The sequence below is a fragment of the Acomys minous genome, assembly GCF_964271855.1.
Source record: "Acomys minous genome assembly, chromosome: 14".
NCBI lineage: Eukaryota > Metazoa > Chordata > Mammalia > Rodentia > Muridae > Acomys > Acomys minous.
This window is the reverse complement of record NC_140496.1, coordinates 55,805,777-55,822,612: the sequence shown is the minus strand read 5'-3', so window position 1 is coordinate 55,822,612 and position 16,836 is coordinate 55,805,777. Positions and strand designations below refer to the sequence as shown.

Below are 16,836 nucleotides of genomic sequence, written 5' to 3'. Positions count from 1 at the left end.
CTCTAGCCCCATTGATACACTTAGTGGTTGTTCTCTTTGGGGGCAGGCGTTCTTGGTCACGGTGAGATTGTATGATACCCATTTGTGCCGATTTGCTTTTCATTACCTGACACAAGCAACAGAGTCTTCTGAGAAGACATTTCACTGAGAAAATACCCTTGTCAGACTGTTCTGTAGACATGTTTACTGGCCATTTTCTTGATTAATGACTGATGGGAGAGGGCCATGGTGGATGGTGCTACCCTGGCCAGGCGGTCCTGGGATACAGAAGAGAGTTAACTGAGGCAGCCACAACACCCGAGCCAGTCGGCAGTGTTTGCCCACGCCCTCTGCTTCCATTCCCGCTTCCAGGTTCCTGCCCTGACTTCCCTTCATGGACTGAGCAGAAAGAACTCTTCCCAACCTCGGGCTGCTTTTGCTTATGCTGTTTACCTCGGTGACAGAAAGCAAAACAGAGCACCAGTGTTGCTTTGGTTTAGATTTTTGTATCTGCCAGTAAGATGAACCTATAATTTTTCTTTATGTTTTCCTTTATGGCGCACATGTGGAGGTCAGAGGACCACTTGCAGGAGTTGGTGTGGGCTGCCGGGAGGGAACTCCCGCTCGTCAGTTTTGGTGGCAAGCACCTTTACTCACTGAGGCATCTCCTGTTTTCTTTGTGGGACTTGAAGATCTCCAATATCCATCCTGGGGCTAGACTGCTCCAGGCCTCCTGATCACAGCTAAGGCTACAGTAAGGAAACTCAGGAGCAGCCCAGGCGAAGCAGTTTCCTCAGGATTTTACTTTGTGTTTCCTGACCTAGCATACCAGTGACAGACCAACACTGAAAGGTTCTCAGAAATGTGACTGGCAGACCGTTGAGGAAGGATCTGCACCTTCAGATCCACTTTCCTCCCCTCTTAGTCTTTGGCCACGGACTCTGGGCTTGTACTTGGAGCTGTCTCTCAGTGTGGGGTGAGAAAGCAAATGAGATCAGGGTATTAATGGAATGTTTCTGCACTTTAAAGTTGTTAACTATTTTATACCAAAAGAAACATGGTATGGTTCTCTCTTTTTATCCCTTGGGCTCCATGGCAGAGGCATGTCCTAGAGCCAGTAACCAGCTCACAGAATCCTGACATCCTGGACAGTGTGCTGGTATCTCGGGAGGCTGCTCTGTTTTATTCATTGCACTCTGATGTGAGCCAGTGCCCGGCTCTTGGGCTATTCAGATGCTTGAGCGAGGGAGACAATTCACATGACTGTGAGCCAGTATCCAGTATCTGTTCTAGAGCTGGGCACAACTGAAGGCAAGGCGGTGAGGCTTACAGCTACAGGGGAGGATAAGATCAACAAACCAGTGACTTTCAGCCAAGATCCATGGAAGAAAGTGTACTCCAAGCAAGACTGAGTGCCACAGAAGGCTGCAAGAAGCAACTACAGTTCTGAGAAAACAGCCGTGAGGCATCACTCTTAGGTTCTTACTAATTTTTTCTATTTCACCAGTATAGAACCCACATGGAGGCCAATGCGTTTTATGTACAATTATAATACTTAGGGAGCAACTGGTGATGCCAACGAACTGTGAAGACCTGACACCTACTTAATCAAAGCATCTCCCAAGATTTTAAATAGTCATTTTAGAAAAAAAAAACTTATTTATAATTATGCACACATGATTTAATAGTGTCTGTAAAACAATATAATATAAAACAGGCTAAACAGAACGGCTGTTGTGAGACTGCTGACATCCCAGCTGCACCACCAGCAAGTACGCATGTGCATATGTCTCACTGATTGCTTCTATGAATAAACCTACTTATTAAAAAATTAGAAAGTTTTTTCTATCTCAATTCTTTTTTTTTTTTTTTTTTTTTTTTTTGGTTTTTCCAGACAGGGTTTCTCTGTGTAGCCTTGGCTGTCCTGGACTCACTTTATAGACCAGGCTGGCCTTGAACTCACAGCGATCTACCTGCCTCTGCCTCTCGAGTGCTGGGATTAAAGACGTGCACCACCACGCCCGGCCCCAATTCTTAATTCTTGCTTTCAACACACATTCTGTACTTCACTGGGAGGCACGTGGTCCCAAGCAGCTCTCTGTTGACCGTTACCTATGGTGATGTGGAGGAATGGCTCCATATGATGATGTTTCTGAATAGACACAAACTTTCCCCTTAAAAGTATTTGTTTATGATCAAACTAGATGGGAAAGTAAAGCCTAGTACTCAGCTCTGTAAGATTCCGGATGAACCAGCTTAAGCTTCTCTCTCCAGCTCTGACATCAAAAGGCGATCGATCACTGGAGAACAAGGGCACCAGCATTGCAAAGGGGCAAAGTATGACATCACTGAGCCTTGACATGGAACCTTTTTTATTTTGTGATAAAAATGTTTTCATATAAATTTCATCTTAAACTACTTTTAGAATGTAACTTTTAAAAGTAAAAACAGTGTGCATGCTCCTTCCCATGGTTAGGAACATGCAGTCATATTCTGGTAACTGAGTTTCTCATACAAACAGATATAATGTCACTTTTCAGGGAACTGTACACAAGGAAGTTGCCATAGTACCAAAACAGTTAAGGGTGGGGGCCTCAGGACATAGACATGTGCCCTTCCAACAGTCTCTTACATTCATCGCGCTGGTTAAAGCCCGGGACCGGAAACCACACGCTAACAGAAACATTACACCTTTGGTTCTTTTCTATGCAAGACTTACTTACGAGCGGCCAAGTTTAACAAAATAATATCATAAACTTGTGCTGAGGGCTCCCACTACAATTCTTAACTCAATCTCTCTTTCCTTCAACCCCCCCACCATCACATAAGTCAGAAAAAAAAGAAAAGAGAAAAGAAAAAAAATCCTCAAAGGCAGGTGGAAGTCAAAGAAAGAATTCATAGGAATAAAAATAAATCCGAAATAGGGATCTGTGCTTGGAATAAAGGATGCGCCTATAAAACCTCAGCCTCTGCTTCAGATCCCAGGAGAAATGGGTTACCCACCCCCCCCCCCTCCTACACAAGTCAAGAGTGCTAACATCTAAGGGACAGACCCAACAGGTAACTGGCAGTGTTGTCCTCTTCATCTCTGTAGCCTGCTGTCTATAACGGTAGCTTTCACATCCCTCCCCCAACGCAAAGGACCCACTGTGAGGGATCCTTGAAGAAGTAACAGCAAGTTTGTTCTCCATTGTGTCCAGGGAAGGACCAGTGAGCCACGAACCCAGTGGCTGGGTTTGAGGCTGCTGTTCGCAGGCAGTGGCACTAGAGCTGAAGGGCGGAGAGCCTCTCCCTGCCCCCACATTCTCTTAATCTGGGACTAGCGGATGGGTCCATGGGAGATGGTCACCATTTCGGGCAATACAATGTCTATATTCCATGAAAGGAGCTGGTAGGATGATGTTACCACATGAGAATAAAACCAAGTGACCAAACTTAATCTGCCAGAGACCAGGACGGAACAAAATGCTTTTGTTGATTCAGTGAACTGGGATGGGACTAAAAATCTTCATTGCTTATAGACTGCTAACAGATACACAGAGTTACTACAGGGGTCACAAACTGATGAATGGGGGGTCACTTATTTCAACTATCACAGGAATAAAGGCCATTAATAAAATAACAGAAAACCCTAAAACAATCAGAAAAACCTAGGCGACCCACCTACTAATACATACAAACGCTCTAGCAGAACGCATTTGCCTTGTGTCACGGGCATCATGGCACCAGGAAGCAGTGACGGCGTGACTGAGGGGAGGATGGAGGAACCGCTACCCTAGTTTTACAGCAGACAAGAATGCTTCTGCTCTCCAGAGTCTGGGTGGTCACTGGGACCACGGTACCGCAGGTGGGTTTGGATGAGGTACACTCTTAATCTGAGCACAAGGACAATGGGGAGCAAGACTGAGCCCTCATCACCTGACAGTGACTCTAGGGAAGGAAGAAAATGCAGCAGAGACGGCGAAGGCTGCCTCGTGTGTGCTCAGGAGACGGTCCATTCTCCAATCCTGGACCCCAGCACAGATTCCATGTCTCCACTGAGAACCCAGCGTGGAGGGAAACTGACAGATCGGCTTCTGACCTCGAAGGAAACTAGTCATGAGGAAGTTGGCAGTCAGTGGGTCCCCTGAGCCCCAGGCAAGTTCGGTGCGAAGTGGCAAGGGCACATGGAGAGGCATGTGCCTCTGTGTACCTGCGGGCATCTGTGAGGCGCAGTGTAGCAGCCGAGAGTACCTTCATGTGCTAGAGCAGTGAGTCCCAAGATCTGGGGATAAATGTGCTTCACAGTGGCAGTCAATGGAGGGCCTGGGGGCGGGCAATCGCTTCTGGGGCGAGTTAGCTTATTTCTTGGTCATTCCAACATTCCCCCACTTTTCCTGCTTTACAACAAAACAGGAGGGCTGTCATAGACCCACGCCCCCTAGGGTACAGCTTTACACTGACTAGGCCAACAACAGGACAATCAATCAGATCCTTCCACCTGGTGAGGAGATATGGGGCCCCACACACAGGGGAGAGAAATTAAGGTGCAGGTTCAGAAAGGGTCTCCTACTCCCCAAATTGTTTTCTCCTTCCTTTTAGTAGGAATGAGACATGAAGACTGCAGTGTGAGCTTTTTTGATAGAAGCCTACTTCAAAGGTCAAGGCTGAGACCCATGACCAGAGTAAACCCCGGGAGACTCCCTGGGGTGCTGGGAATGTGGGAACAGGGCAGGAATGATTAAAAGCACAAAAGTCTTGCCTATTACACACTGGTGGGGATCAGCCATGGATAGGTGCAGAGGGGAAAGCACCGAGTGAAGTCAAGGCCACTTCCAGGGCTGAGAAGACGGGACAGGTCAACCTGGGCAGAATCCCAGAGCACAATGCCCCATACAACTTGAGAGCAGACTCTCCTCATGGGCACAGAAGCCCCCAGGGCTTAAGATGCTGTTCAAGCTGCAAGAATGTCTAGGCGACAGCAGGCATCCATTGTGGTCTTCAAATAGAAGAGAGAGAGTCTCGAGGCTTGGATTCATCTGGCATCTCCGTGACTTGCAAATGGGCAAAGCCAGTAGGAGCTATGTCCTCCCCTAAAACTGCGCAGATACTCAGTGAAGATGAAGATAGCGCTTCTCATGCATGTCTGAAAGTTGAGCGTCTTCTCTCCTGCCTCCAAAAAAGCTGGTTACAGAGGTTTCTTCATTTCTCTTCGGATAACCTTCATTGGTCCCTCAGCAGCACGCATGCTAGGCACTTCCATCTCTACGCTTGAGGCAGACTCTTCATGCGTAAACCTGCATGTTGCTGTGCGGTGGCTCAGACATGTGTGTCCCAGGTCCCCGCTGGCCTCCTCCACCACCTCCAGGCGTTGGGCTGGTGGTCACATCTGACCAGTCAGAAGCGGAGTGCGGCGAAGAGCTGGACCACTGGTCAGGAGATTCTGGGGACGGTGTTAGGTACGGATGCTCACCCTGGAGGTGGCCACCATGACTGGGGGTTCGCTCTGCAGCATTTGAGGAGGCGTAACTGTGCTGGGAAGGGGGTGTGGGGTACTTGCCCACGGAGGCTGGGAAAGGATGATAGGTTGGGACAATGGTCTGAGCTACCTGCCCCTCTGCCTGGGGCATCATGGTAGGTGGGAAAGCCACACTGGGCAAACGGGCCATCTCTGGGATCTGGTACATAGAGGGCAAAGGGCCTGCAACAGCTGGAGGGCAGCTGGACTGTGTCTGAGGCGCTCCAGCTGCCTGGGCAACACTGCCTTGTGGGATAAGCTGGAAAGTCACAATGGGGGGCAGGGGCTCCCGCTGGGTGGAGATGTGCTTCCCTTCTGGAGGTCTGCTCTGGGGAGCTATGCCAGGGTGCGCTCCCTCAGCAGGGGGCAGGACCATGCCAAACATTTCATTGTACTGGGTCTCGTTCATCTCCACACGGCTCATCCAGTCGGCTGGGACAGTAACCGGATGTAACCTGCCCAAGCTTCCTGCACTGCCGCTACCTGGGGGCACAATGTGGTGGTGGGATAACAACTGGCTGACTGAGGGAAGAACAGTGCTGGCTCCGGGAGCCAAGGGCTGCATCTCATGAAGGTTAGAGAAAGACAGCGCATGCTGCGCATGCACCGGGGCAGCCGGGGCAGCAGCGGCCAGCAGAGGGGTGGGTGAGGCCTGCAAGATTCCAGGGGATGTGATCATGGGGGAGGGTGTGGCATCAGAAACATATGTGTGGGGAGACTCAAGAGAGTCAACAGGGGATAAAGTCACTGAGCTCTCGGACAGCTGGACCTTCTCGCTCAGGGACTTCTTCCTCCTATTCCCCTTGACTTCCTTGGCCTCCCTGGCAAGGTTAGGCAGGCTTGTGGGCATGGCGCTCTTGGTGTTGGGCCGTCTGGCCTTCTTTCCCATTGGGGTGTGCTTCAGACTGAGGAAAGACCTGTTGGGCCCACAGAGAACAGGTGAGAGAGCAGAAGTCAGGACGGTCCCCGGAGGGCTTGGGGTCACGTTGTACTCGTCCAGGAGGCGCACGATGTCATGGTGCATGCGATCCCGAGCCACATCCCGGGGGAGGCGGTCCATGTGGTCAGTGATGTCCCGATTGGCAAAATGGTCTAACAGGATCTTGGCTGCTTCATAACTTCCTTCTCGGGCAGCAAGAAACAAAGGTGTCTCTTCCTGAAGAAAGACCGTAGGACACGTTTTAATACCCAGAGACCACAGACATGCTTCTAGCCTTTATCTTTTTTATAATTTCTTCAGTATTTTTTAAGTGCTTCCCTATGAAATACCGTGGACATTCAGTACACCTCCCTATGTACTGAGTGCATAGCTTTGATTTCTATAGAGACCTCATCTCTCCCAAAGAACCCACTCTGCTCCCAGGAGCACTGGCTTCTCACACAGGAATCAGTAACACACAGCAGGCCTCCGAGCCAGAGCATCACTTAAGAGATGGCTGAGAGGAAACCGGGTTACAGATAAGAAAGCACAGAGGAGAAACCAAAGTATGCAAAGAATTCAGAACACGGGAGAGAGATGGGGGTGGGACACGAGAGAGAGAACTCAAAGAAAAGAAGTGATTGAAAGATGAGGGAGGGAAGGACCATGGTATCCAAGGACAGAAAAACAAAGGACTGCACAGAGGAGAAGGAAAGAAAGGGAGAAATGGTGGCGAGCATGAGCGAGCATCCAGAGAGGACAGACTGCTGAAGGAGAGAGGAGGGAGGGTCACACCAAGTTACTTTCAGGACAGCATGGTGACCCAGCACCTAACAGGCAGGTGGCCGGGCTGCAGGGTCAAGGCTGTACCTTATTGTCCTGCATGTCGCGGTTGGCCCCATTCTTCAACAGCAGAAGGGTCGCCTCCACATTGTTGACAGCAGCCGCCCAGTGGAGGGCAGATTTCCCTGCAAGAGAAACACTGGCTAAGACACACAGGAGGCGGCATGAAGGAAAGCACTGTGGTGTATGAAGGAAACCTTGACCTCCCCTGAGAGCAGCAGGAAATCAGTGGGAGCCCACGGGAAAGCACACTTGTATTTCCCTTTTCGTGTGTCCTCAGAGTATTTTAGAACAGGCTGGGTGCCCCTAAGTAAAGGATCCCTGGTGTGTGCTATTCATGGCCCCCAGGTGCGCAATCCTCACACGCTGAAGACAGTGAACATTTTACTATATGCCAAAAGCATAGCTAGGCTTTTTCACAACCCTCCTAGTGAACCCACTCCCATACTGAGAATTGTTATGGCTAGGAACCCACTCAGGTAAACCTTTCAAGAAAATTCTTTGAGGTCCAAGGACCCTCACAAAAACAAAAACCAACCAAACAAATAAAGAAACACACACACACACACACACACACACACACACACACACACACACACACACACACAAACCAACCAAACAACCAAACAAAAAAACCCAAAACAAAAACCAAACCCCACCAAAACAACGACATAAAGCCCTTAGAATCTTAATCTAGGGCCTCCTATGGCCTCAGTTCTCTGAGCACAGCCCCCTGAAGGAAGCATGCATGGGGGACGGGGAAGAGAACAAGGGATGCTCCAATTTCAGACCCGAGGAAGTTCTCTCAGGGATGTGGAACAATTCCTTTGCTTAGAGACACCCTTTGCAGACAAGCACCCCAAGCCCAGTCGCTACCCCTACCGTGGTCGTCCACGGCGTTCACATCCGCTTGGCAGTTGATCAGCTCGGCCACCATCCCCTCCACAGCCAGGCGGGCAGCCAGAATCAGGGGTGTCGTGCCGTCGTTCATTCTGGCGTCTAGATCAGTCACTCGGTTGCGGATCAGAATCTAGAAGAGAGGCAGAGAAAAGTGTCCCTTAGATGAAGAAAAAGGACAAAGCAAGGGCGGAGGCTCCCCTGGGCGTCCTAAGGGGCAAGAAAACCTGTGTTGTGCCCAGGCCCTAGAAGCCATGATGGCTAGTAACTACACATTTGCTGAATAACCAGGCACGGCCCATCAGAATGGTGCTCTGCTTTCTGAGTGTGTGGTGTATCACAACTTCAATTGTGGGGACAGCTGGGGGTCATCTTGAACATTTCCAAGTTCCTCATCAGGTTAAAACAGGAGTAAAAACTATATCACCGACTTGTCAGTGATTACCTGTAGGGCCACAGACAGGCAGAGCTGGAGAGTTAACAAAAACTAAACAAAGGATTTAGACCAGTTACTGCTCCCACTTGACCTGTGCATTTGTGAGGCATCTTTACACATCAAAATATTGCTGATTAAGATTCAGAACCCTGTTGCTGACTGAGTCATTTTCTGGCTATTCAAAGTAGGTCAGCTGGCTTTCCTCCCTTTTCTGACAAGCATAATTAGCTTTCAAAGACTTGAATTAATTCAATGAGATAGTGTTTTAGTAAAGCTAAAATTTCACAGGTCTAGACGAGTTACTTTACTTAGTGTGTGTGCAGGCATGCGTGTGCAGTGGCACACATGTGGAGGTCCGAGAACACCCTGCAGGAATCAGTCCCCCCCCCCTTTTATTATGTGGGTCCTGGTGACTGAACTCAGGTTCTCAGGATTGGTGGCAAACACCTTGTGGTGGTTTGAATGACATGTCCCTAGTAAACCTCAGGAATCTGATGATTCAGACCCCAGCTGGTGGCCGTTTGGGAAAGACCAGGCAGGACGGCTTTGCTGGAGGAAGTACGTCATGGATGCACACTGAGCTCTGGAAGAAGACTTGTGCCATTCCCAGTGGCTCTCCACCTCCTGCTTGTAGCTTATGATGCGGGCTCTCTGCTGTTGCTGCCACCATGCCTTCTCCACCATCGTGGACTCTAACCTCTGATAGCGTGAGCTCCCCTAGACACTCTACTGTGAGCTGCCTTGGACATGGTATTTTGGGTCTCTACCCACTGAGCCACCTCATTCTTCATATTCAAATCAACTCTTGGGCTCTTTACCTGGAAGACACCTTGAGCATCTGCTGCAACCGCAGCGTGGAGAGGGCAGCGGCCCATGTTGTCCTGGGCATTGGCATCTGCTCCTGCATCCAGGAGGCGTTTGGCAGCATCGGCTCTAGAATAGCGGGCTGCAAGGTGCAGGGCCATCTCACCGGTCCGGTCTGTCTGCGCCTGAAGGCTGGCACCTTGGTAAACCAAGTCTGTGATGATGTTGGCGGAAGAGTCTTCTGCATCCTCATCTTCATCACTCAGATCTGAGCTGCCTCCTCGGAGAGAGGCCAGCATCAGTGGAGTACACCCATCTGCAGGAAGGGAACGTTCCAAAGACATTCAAATTAACCCATTTCTGGGACAGTTCTGCAGAACCCCATCATGCTAGGGGAGGAACTCTTTGTAGTAACTATGGCAGGTTTTACATGACAATGCCAGACGTGTGAAGAGTAGGGGAAAGCAGATGCCTTCTGGTCTGGAGGCTCTTCCTTAAGCCGACCAGCTTTTCTGCTTGAGTTTAAGATGCTGGTATCTCATTTTTATTTATTTATTTATTTATTTTTAAAGATTTATTTATTATGTATACAGTATGCATCAGATCACATTATAGATGGTTGTGAGACACCATGTGGTTTCTGGGAATTGAACTCATGACCTCCAGAAGAGCAGTCAGTGCTTTAACCACTGAGCCATCTTTCCAGCCCAGGTGTCTCATTTTTAAACAGACAGTATAAGTAAGCTTCTACATATAAGACAGGATCTGCAGCAGGGCTCCGTGGCCTGTTGTGGGATACTGTGGTGGTTCTAGTCAGAATGGCCTCCACAGACAGACTCATAGAGTTGAATGCTTGGTTAACAGGGAGTAGCACTATTTGAGGTTAGGAGGTGTGTTCTTGTTGAAGGGAGTGTGTCCCTGGGGGTGGGCTAAAGGTTCCAAAACCCCATGCCAGGCCCAGTCTCTGTCTCTTACTGTCTGTCTGTCTGTCTGTCTGTCTGTCACAGTGTCTCTTCACACAAATAAAACAGTGGCTAAGACATATACTATAAGCAATGCAAAAATCCTTCCCTTTCTTTGAAATATGCATTTTCAATTGAAAACATTTAAGGATTGACTTATTTAGTGTACATGTTTATTTCTGCACCATGTGCACATGGTGCCCATGCAGGCTAGAAAATGGTGCTGGATCCTCTGGAACTGACGCTGCAGACAGGTGTAAGTCACTGTGTGGGTGCTGGGAACTGAACCCAGGCTCTCTGTAAGAGCAACAGGCACAGAGCCTTCTGTCTAGGCCATAATTTTAAAATATGTACTTATTTATTTTATTATATGTGTATGATTTGTGCACATGTGTCTTAGCACACAAATTACAGTGTGTGTGCATGCACGTGAGCGTGTGCTCATGTGCATGCACATGTGCCATAAATAACATGCACGTGGAGCCAGAGGACAATCCATCCCACTGTTACATGGACTTTGAAGCTCAAGCTCAGGTGGCCAGGCTTCCGTGGCAAACGCTTCTACCCACTGTCCCTCTCAGAGTGCCCAGGCTCTGCATGACTACATTATTCCCTAAGCTCATGTAGTGTCTGTGGAATTGGCAGGGGCACCTGGCCAGGTAAAGAAACACTGACCAACCAAGCACGCAGGATTAACGTGGGGAAGGCCCGGTACTGACCTGGGCCTCGGACATTCACGTCCAGCACGTCCACCTCCTGCTCTGCCTGAGGAGGGGTGAGCGCCAGGGATGGAGTCCGGCGGATGTCTGCGGCTTCCAGGTGCTGCTGTGTCCAGGGGCGTCGATCGATGGGGTCATCTTCCGACAGCAAAGCCTCATCCTCAGCCTGGTAGGGAAGCAGTTTCCCTCATTAACTCGAGCCCTTCAGATGCTGCTGATGGGGCCGAGGAGCAGGCAAGTCTCCAGCCATCTTTTCCAAGCCCCACTCTGCTCCTTTTCTTCCTGTCCTAACTCTGTCACTAACCACCATGGCTTCCCACCACTCAGCTGTGGCTCCCATTCACCCCCGGGGCATCAGGACAGTTCTCCCACAGCCCATCCCAGACTGGAGCCCTAATATGCTACTTTTAGATCTTCAAGGCATTACATTCCCTTTGCTGGGTCTCTGCTGCTTCTCTCTGCCTACTGTCGGCTCCTCCATCGTTGTTTGACTGACTCCTACTTGCTCTTCAAATGGAATTAAGATTTTAATTCTTGTTGGCCTTAAAAGGCTCTATTTTTCTTTACTTAGCTGACCATGTGGTACTTGTTACACGGCACTGATATACCAGCAGACTGTAATTTATCTTTCTTTTTTAAAAATAATTTAAATTTAGTGTGCAAAATATTGGGTTTAAAAAATACCATTGTACCTTGCTAACACACTCAGCCACACTCCTTTCCTCTCCAAAGCCCCTCTTTGTGTATACTGTTTGTGCCTTATCTGTTTTACTAGTTAAATACAGATTCTGTACATGAGAAAATGCATGTGATGTTTTGTTTTTCTTTCATTTGGAAGGTTCTTGAGAAGGGGGAATAAACCTTGCTCAAGGTTGCCTGTCAGGACTCAACACAGTGCTAAGCTCAGAAGGGAGGACGAGGAGAAACAGCCACGTGAACGCAAAAGCATCTGCCCTTCACTGAATTCTCTGTCTATAATAGGAAATAGGCAAGACAGATTCTAGCAACTGCTGGATTGATTCCTCAGAGAGGAAAGAGCTATTACTACTATTATTATTATCATTACTTCTATTTTATAGGCAAGGAATAGTAAACGCAAAGAGGTTTTAAGTACCAGTCATAAAGTAGCAGACTTTCAGTTCTAATGACGAGAGCAGTACTTCTTGTTGGTTTTATTTCTTTCATTTTTTTGAGATTATAATATAATTATACCATTTCTCCCTTCTCTTTCCCCTCTCCAACTCCTCCAATATAGCCCCCACCCCTGCTCTCTCTCAAATCCAGGCCTCATTTTTCATTAACAGTTGTTAAATGCATACCTATACCTAAATGTAGTCTGCTCAGTCTGTACAATGTTACATACACATGTTTTCAGGGCGACTAGAACAACATGTTTTCATTTCTTTGTTTGGTTTTAGAGGTAGCTCAGGCTGCCCTCAAACTGGAGATTCCCCTGCTTCAGCCTCCAGAATGCTGGGACCACACCTGCAAGTTAATGGTCTTGGCTTTCTTCACTGTATGCGTCCACCTCCTCTTAGAAAAGTGCCACAGATGTAGCCACAAGTGGAACCCTGAGTGTGCTCACCACCACTCCTGGCTCACAGGCGTGGGCGTGACACCTGAGCCAGAAGGCAGGCTTGCTTTACTATTTTGAAAGGTTTCTTCAAGAGCAAACACGGGCAACCAAGATAGTCAATTCTCTAAAGGTCCCTGCTGTTCATGAGGATGTAGGAAAGGCACTGTGAGAAAGAGATAAACTTAGAATGTGGTTACATGATGGCCAGCAATGTGGCTTTGCTTAGGACAGCTTACCTTGGCTTTCTTTGGCTGGGGTCCTTCATCATCAACCCAATGTTCACTGGTCCCAGAACCAATTAAGTTAGCCTCTGACACTTGCACCGAGAGATTTCTGATGATTATTCAGGGGAGAAATGAGAGTAGAGGTTATGGCTGAACAATCACAGTGGCTCTCAATATTTCACCGTCTTATTCCCATGCTATCCTCTGACTTGGCTCAATAGGATAGGATATGCAGCACTTTTCACAGATTACCTACATATTTTTAAAAATTATGTGTATCTGTCTGCGTGTGTATCTGAGCATGTGAGAAGCCAGAGGTGTGAGATGCCCTGCAGCTGGAGTTACAGGATGGTAGGGCACCCAATGTGGGTGCTGGGAGCAGAGCCCCACTCTTGACTACTGAGTTTCAGCCCTTTTCATTACTTTACACACTCAGAGTACAAGATGAGGAGGTCAGTTCTATCCTCTGCCATGTGGTACTAGAATCAAATTCAGGTCACCAGGCTTGGTGAGGGCACGTCCACCTACTGAGCCACCTCACCAGCCCCGAGGGTAATATTCGACGTGATATTTCTGAGCATTCATCCTTCCTCTTCTCACCAATGGAGAGATTACAACAAGAGCATTCTCCAACTCAGATGCTGAGCACCACGCTACAACATGTGTGCCCAGAAAAGAGGCAGCCATGCTCAGAGGTCTGTACAGCCATTGGGAGTTGTGGCCAGGGTGAATAACGGCAGAGAGCTTAGAATCTGAAATTGTGATTCAGCGGTAAGCCTTTCTGTTGGTTTCTGCTTATCCCAGAAAGAGTGGCTTATTGTCAAACCCTCTCACTTCAGCCCGACGGCGTCCTGTCCCACAGGTTCACGGCGCTTGTGATTGCTGGAGTCTCGGCGAAGGGTGAATCCTTCAGGCAGCCAGAGGAAGCCATGCTTGCGCTTGCGCTTTGCCATGATCACCCCCAGCAGGATGAAGAATAGGACAATGACAACAATGACGGCAAGTAGATAGAGAAGCTGAGCGCCTCTTGGAGGCTCAGATTCACCTGAAAGTTCAGAGATAGGGACAGTGTTGTAGAAACGCCGTCATCTTGCCAGGGTGAACCCCACGGAGGTCCCTTCCCAGCCTTTCCCCTTCAATGCTCAAGCTACTTACTGACGACAGACACCAGAGGGTAGGACAGCGTCCCTTGGATGGCGTGAGAAGCCAGGAGAGCGGCCGCTGCATCTGTGTTCTTGAAGCACTGGTCTGAGTCTTGAACACACTGTCGGTTGTCAATTTCCAGAAACACCCTAGAGCTTGGGGGTGGGGCAGGGAAAGGAAGGGTTAGGCCTGGCAGGCTCACTGAGAAAGGCTCACATGGCCCGGCCCGCGCTTTCCTCCACCTCTGGGAGAAAGAACTCCGGAAGGAGGGTGCTTCAGACCCTGAACGCTCACATCCCATAGTCTGGCTGACATAAGCCTTTTGATGGGGTGACACGTAACAGATAGCTGGGGAGGTGGGTTTGCAGAGCTCCCCTCTTATAGGTCCTGGTGGCCTCCCCCAGGCCCACCTGCTCAGCAGTACTTAGTCTTCAGTAGACTCATGGCCCTGTGTCCAGACCTCGTTCGCCTTTGCATCTACACTCACTCCTTGACAAGCAGAAGGACTAAACATTAGAGAACACCAGCGAACAGTGGCGCACTCCTGACACAGAACCGAGGAGTACTGCTCACGTCAAGCACAACCCAAAAGACGCAACACCAATGAAGGTTCTGAGGCAACTCTGGAGAGAGACTATGAACCCCAGATTTGGGAAGTCCTTTCCAAGCCCTGGCTCCTTCTTGCCCTAGCTTATGAGGAGCCCCTCAACCAAGCCGGATCTTTACCCTTCCTTATATGTAACGGCTGATGTCTGTCTTAAGCGAAGGGGCATTCTATTTAAGCTTCTCACGTTGATGGGCTGAGTATTTGTGCTTTATGAACTCCCCGGAAGCACAGCTCCTTTGCTATTTCTTGGTCCAGAAACTCAGACTTACCCTACCATCTCTTGCTCCTCAGGAAGAGACCTGCGTGCCTTTCTCTGCTTCCTCATGGCGGCCGGCTTCTCCCCATAGTAGGGGTAAACCATGAGGGCGCCCTGAGAGTCGCGTTTAATGCGCAAGTTGGTGTGCAGCAGGGTGCCCAGGGCCCTCAGGAAGCTGCGTGCATCCTGCAGCAGCTGCTCGGGCGGCAGGAGCACCACGATGACCAGGGTGCCCTCTGCCAGCTGCTCGGGCTGGTCCGCAGCGCAGTCCAGCCCATCCCAGCCACACTCCTCGTTGTTGCATCCCCGGTCACACTGGTTGTCTTTGAAGTGGTCTGCGCAGTACTTATCATACCTAGGCAGGAGAGAGAAGGAACAGGAAAGGGGGCTCACGACACAGTGCAGACAGGCTTAAGTGCATGCTGTGTGGACTTTCCTACCTATCTTTTCTGACTCATCATCAGGACCCCAACGCTTAGCGAAATGTCCCATGAAGCGTGTACCCCAACACCATGGGCTATACAGCTGTGCCACTCATGTTATCCTGTACCCCCTGAATGAGGAATAATGCTGTAGTCCTCATCCTGCAAGGGTTTAGTGGGCTCCACTCAGCCAACAATACTATGGGGCTGGAATTTTTTATAAGAAGGCAAATCTGAAACCAAACTAGTGTGCTTAGGCTTCCCCTGACTTCACTGACTGCGGAGCACAAAGGGCTCAGAAGCAGAAGCTGTGCAAGCTTGCTCCAGACTCCAAGTGCTACTCAGAGGAGTGTGCCAAATAGTCTGCTTCTTTCTCTTTCAGGAGTGAGAATTACAGAACGTAAGGGGCAGGGAGACGTTCGTGCAGGATCCACCTCATCCACCCTTTTCCAAATGCTGAGAGAAAGCTGGGTGTGGTGGTGCACGCCTGTAGCCCTAATACTCAGGAAGGGAGAGCTAGGAGACCGGGAGTTCAAGATTCAGGAGTTTAAGGCCAGCCTGAACTGCATGCGACCCTTACTCAAGACAAACACACACAAACGCATACACACATAGACACACACACACACACACACAGACACACACACTCATACACAGACTCACACACACTCACAGTCATGCATACACACATAGACCCATACACACACACACACACACACACACACAGACACACACACTCATACACAGACTCACACACACAGTCATGCATACACACATAGACCCATACCCACACACACACTCATACACAGACACAAACACACACACACACATAGGCTCACACACTCATACATACACACACACACAAACACACACATTCACATACTCATATACACACACAAACTCACACACACTCATACACAGACACACACACACACACACACTGTCATGCATATACACAACTATCACTGAAATGTCAGGCAAAAGAATCAGAACTCCACAGGTTCCTCTGAGGCATAATTGTTTCTCTATGCTCCTTTTTTTGCCTACCTCAACCCGTTGTTATTTGTACCACTTGGTAGAATTTGCGATCAGCTTGATTAAAAATAAGCATCTCAAACAGCTATGTATGCTCTGGCAAGTTCTTTAACCTTCCAGGAAAGACCACTAACAACCCCTGTGCCCCACAAAGCTCTTAAGAATTACTTGGGGTTAAGTGCAACGATTAACAGCAAAGTGACCACACAGACCATATCTGCAACACTGATGACGGCGAGAGCTAAGAGGCCTAAGTTCATGCTTGCTAATCAGATGGAAAAAACAAACAAACAAACTACTCTTAAGGGAAGGAATGAGCAAAGAGAGAGTGGTACAGACCTTTCCATCCATCCCGTGGCAGGCTAGGCTGGAGGCTGCCTGAGAGCGGCAATGCCACTTCCAAGGTTATTTCCCCCAGGAGGTCGCAAGAGCAGCGGGTGAGAAGGCAGAGGAGATAGGTAGAGAGGGGGCATGGTTATGCAGTGAGCACTCCCGGCCCTCTGTCAGCTCGGGAGAA

The 16,836-nt window shown here is 49.1% G+C and overlaps 1 protein-coding gene across 2 annotated transcripts in view; it reads right to left on the bottom strand.

Moving 5' to 3' along the window:
- Positions 1-2,334: 2,334 nt before the first annotated feature.
- Positions 2,335-16,836, bottom strand: part of NOTCH2 (notch receptor 2) — a 140,733-nt gene continuing 126,231 nt past the window's right edge. For both annotated transcript variants that reach the window (XM_084756815.1, XM_084756816.1), the window contains 9 exons: positions 14,876-15,217; positions 14,012-14,154; positions 13,691-13,901; positions 12,869-12,965; positions 11,057-11,222; positions 9,390-9,691; positions 8,121-8,268; positions 7,266-7,363; positions 2,335-6,632 (listed from right to left, as the gene is read on the bottom strand). In XM_084756815.1, the coding sequence (XP_084612941.1) occupies positions 5,244-6,632; positions 7,266-7,363; positions 8,121-8,268; positions 9,390-9,691; positions 11,057-11,222; positions 12,869-12,965; positions 13,691-13,901; positions 14,012-14,154; positions 14,876-15,217 (2,896 nt within the window). In that variant the 3' untranslated portion in view covers positions 2,335-5,243. The remainder of the gene's footprint in view (positions 6,633-7,265; positions 7,364-8,120; positions 8,269-9,389; positions 9,692-11,056; positions 11,223-12,868; positions 12,966-13,690; positions 13,902-14,011; positions 14,155-14,875; positions 15,218-16,836) is intronic.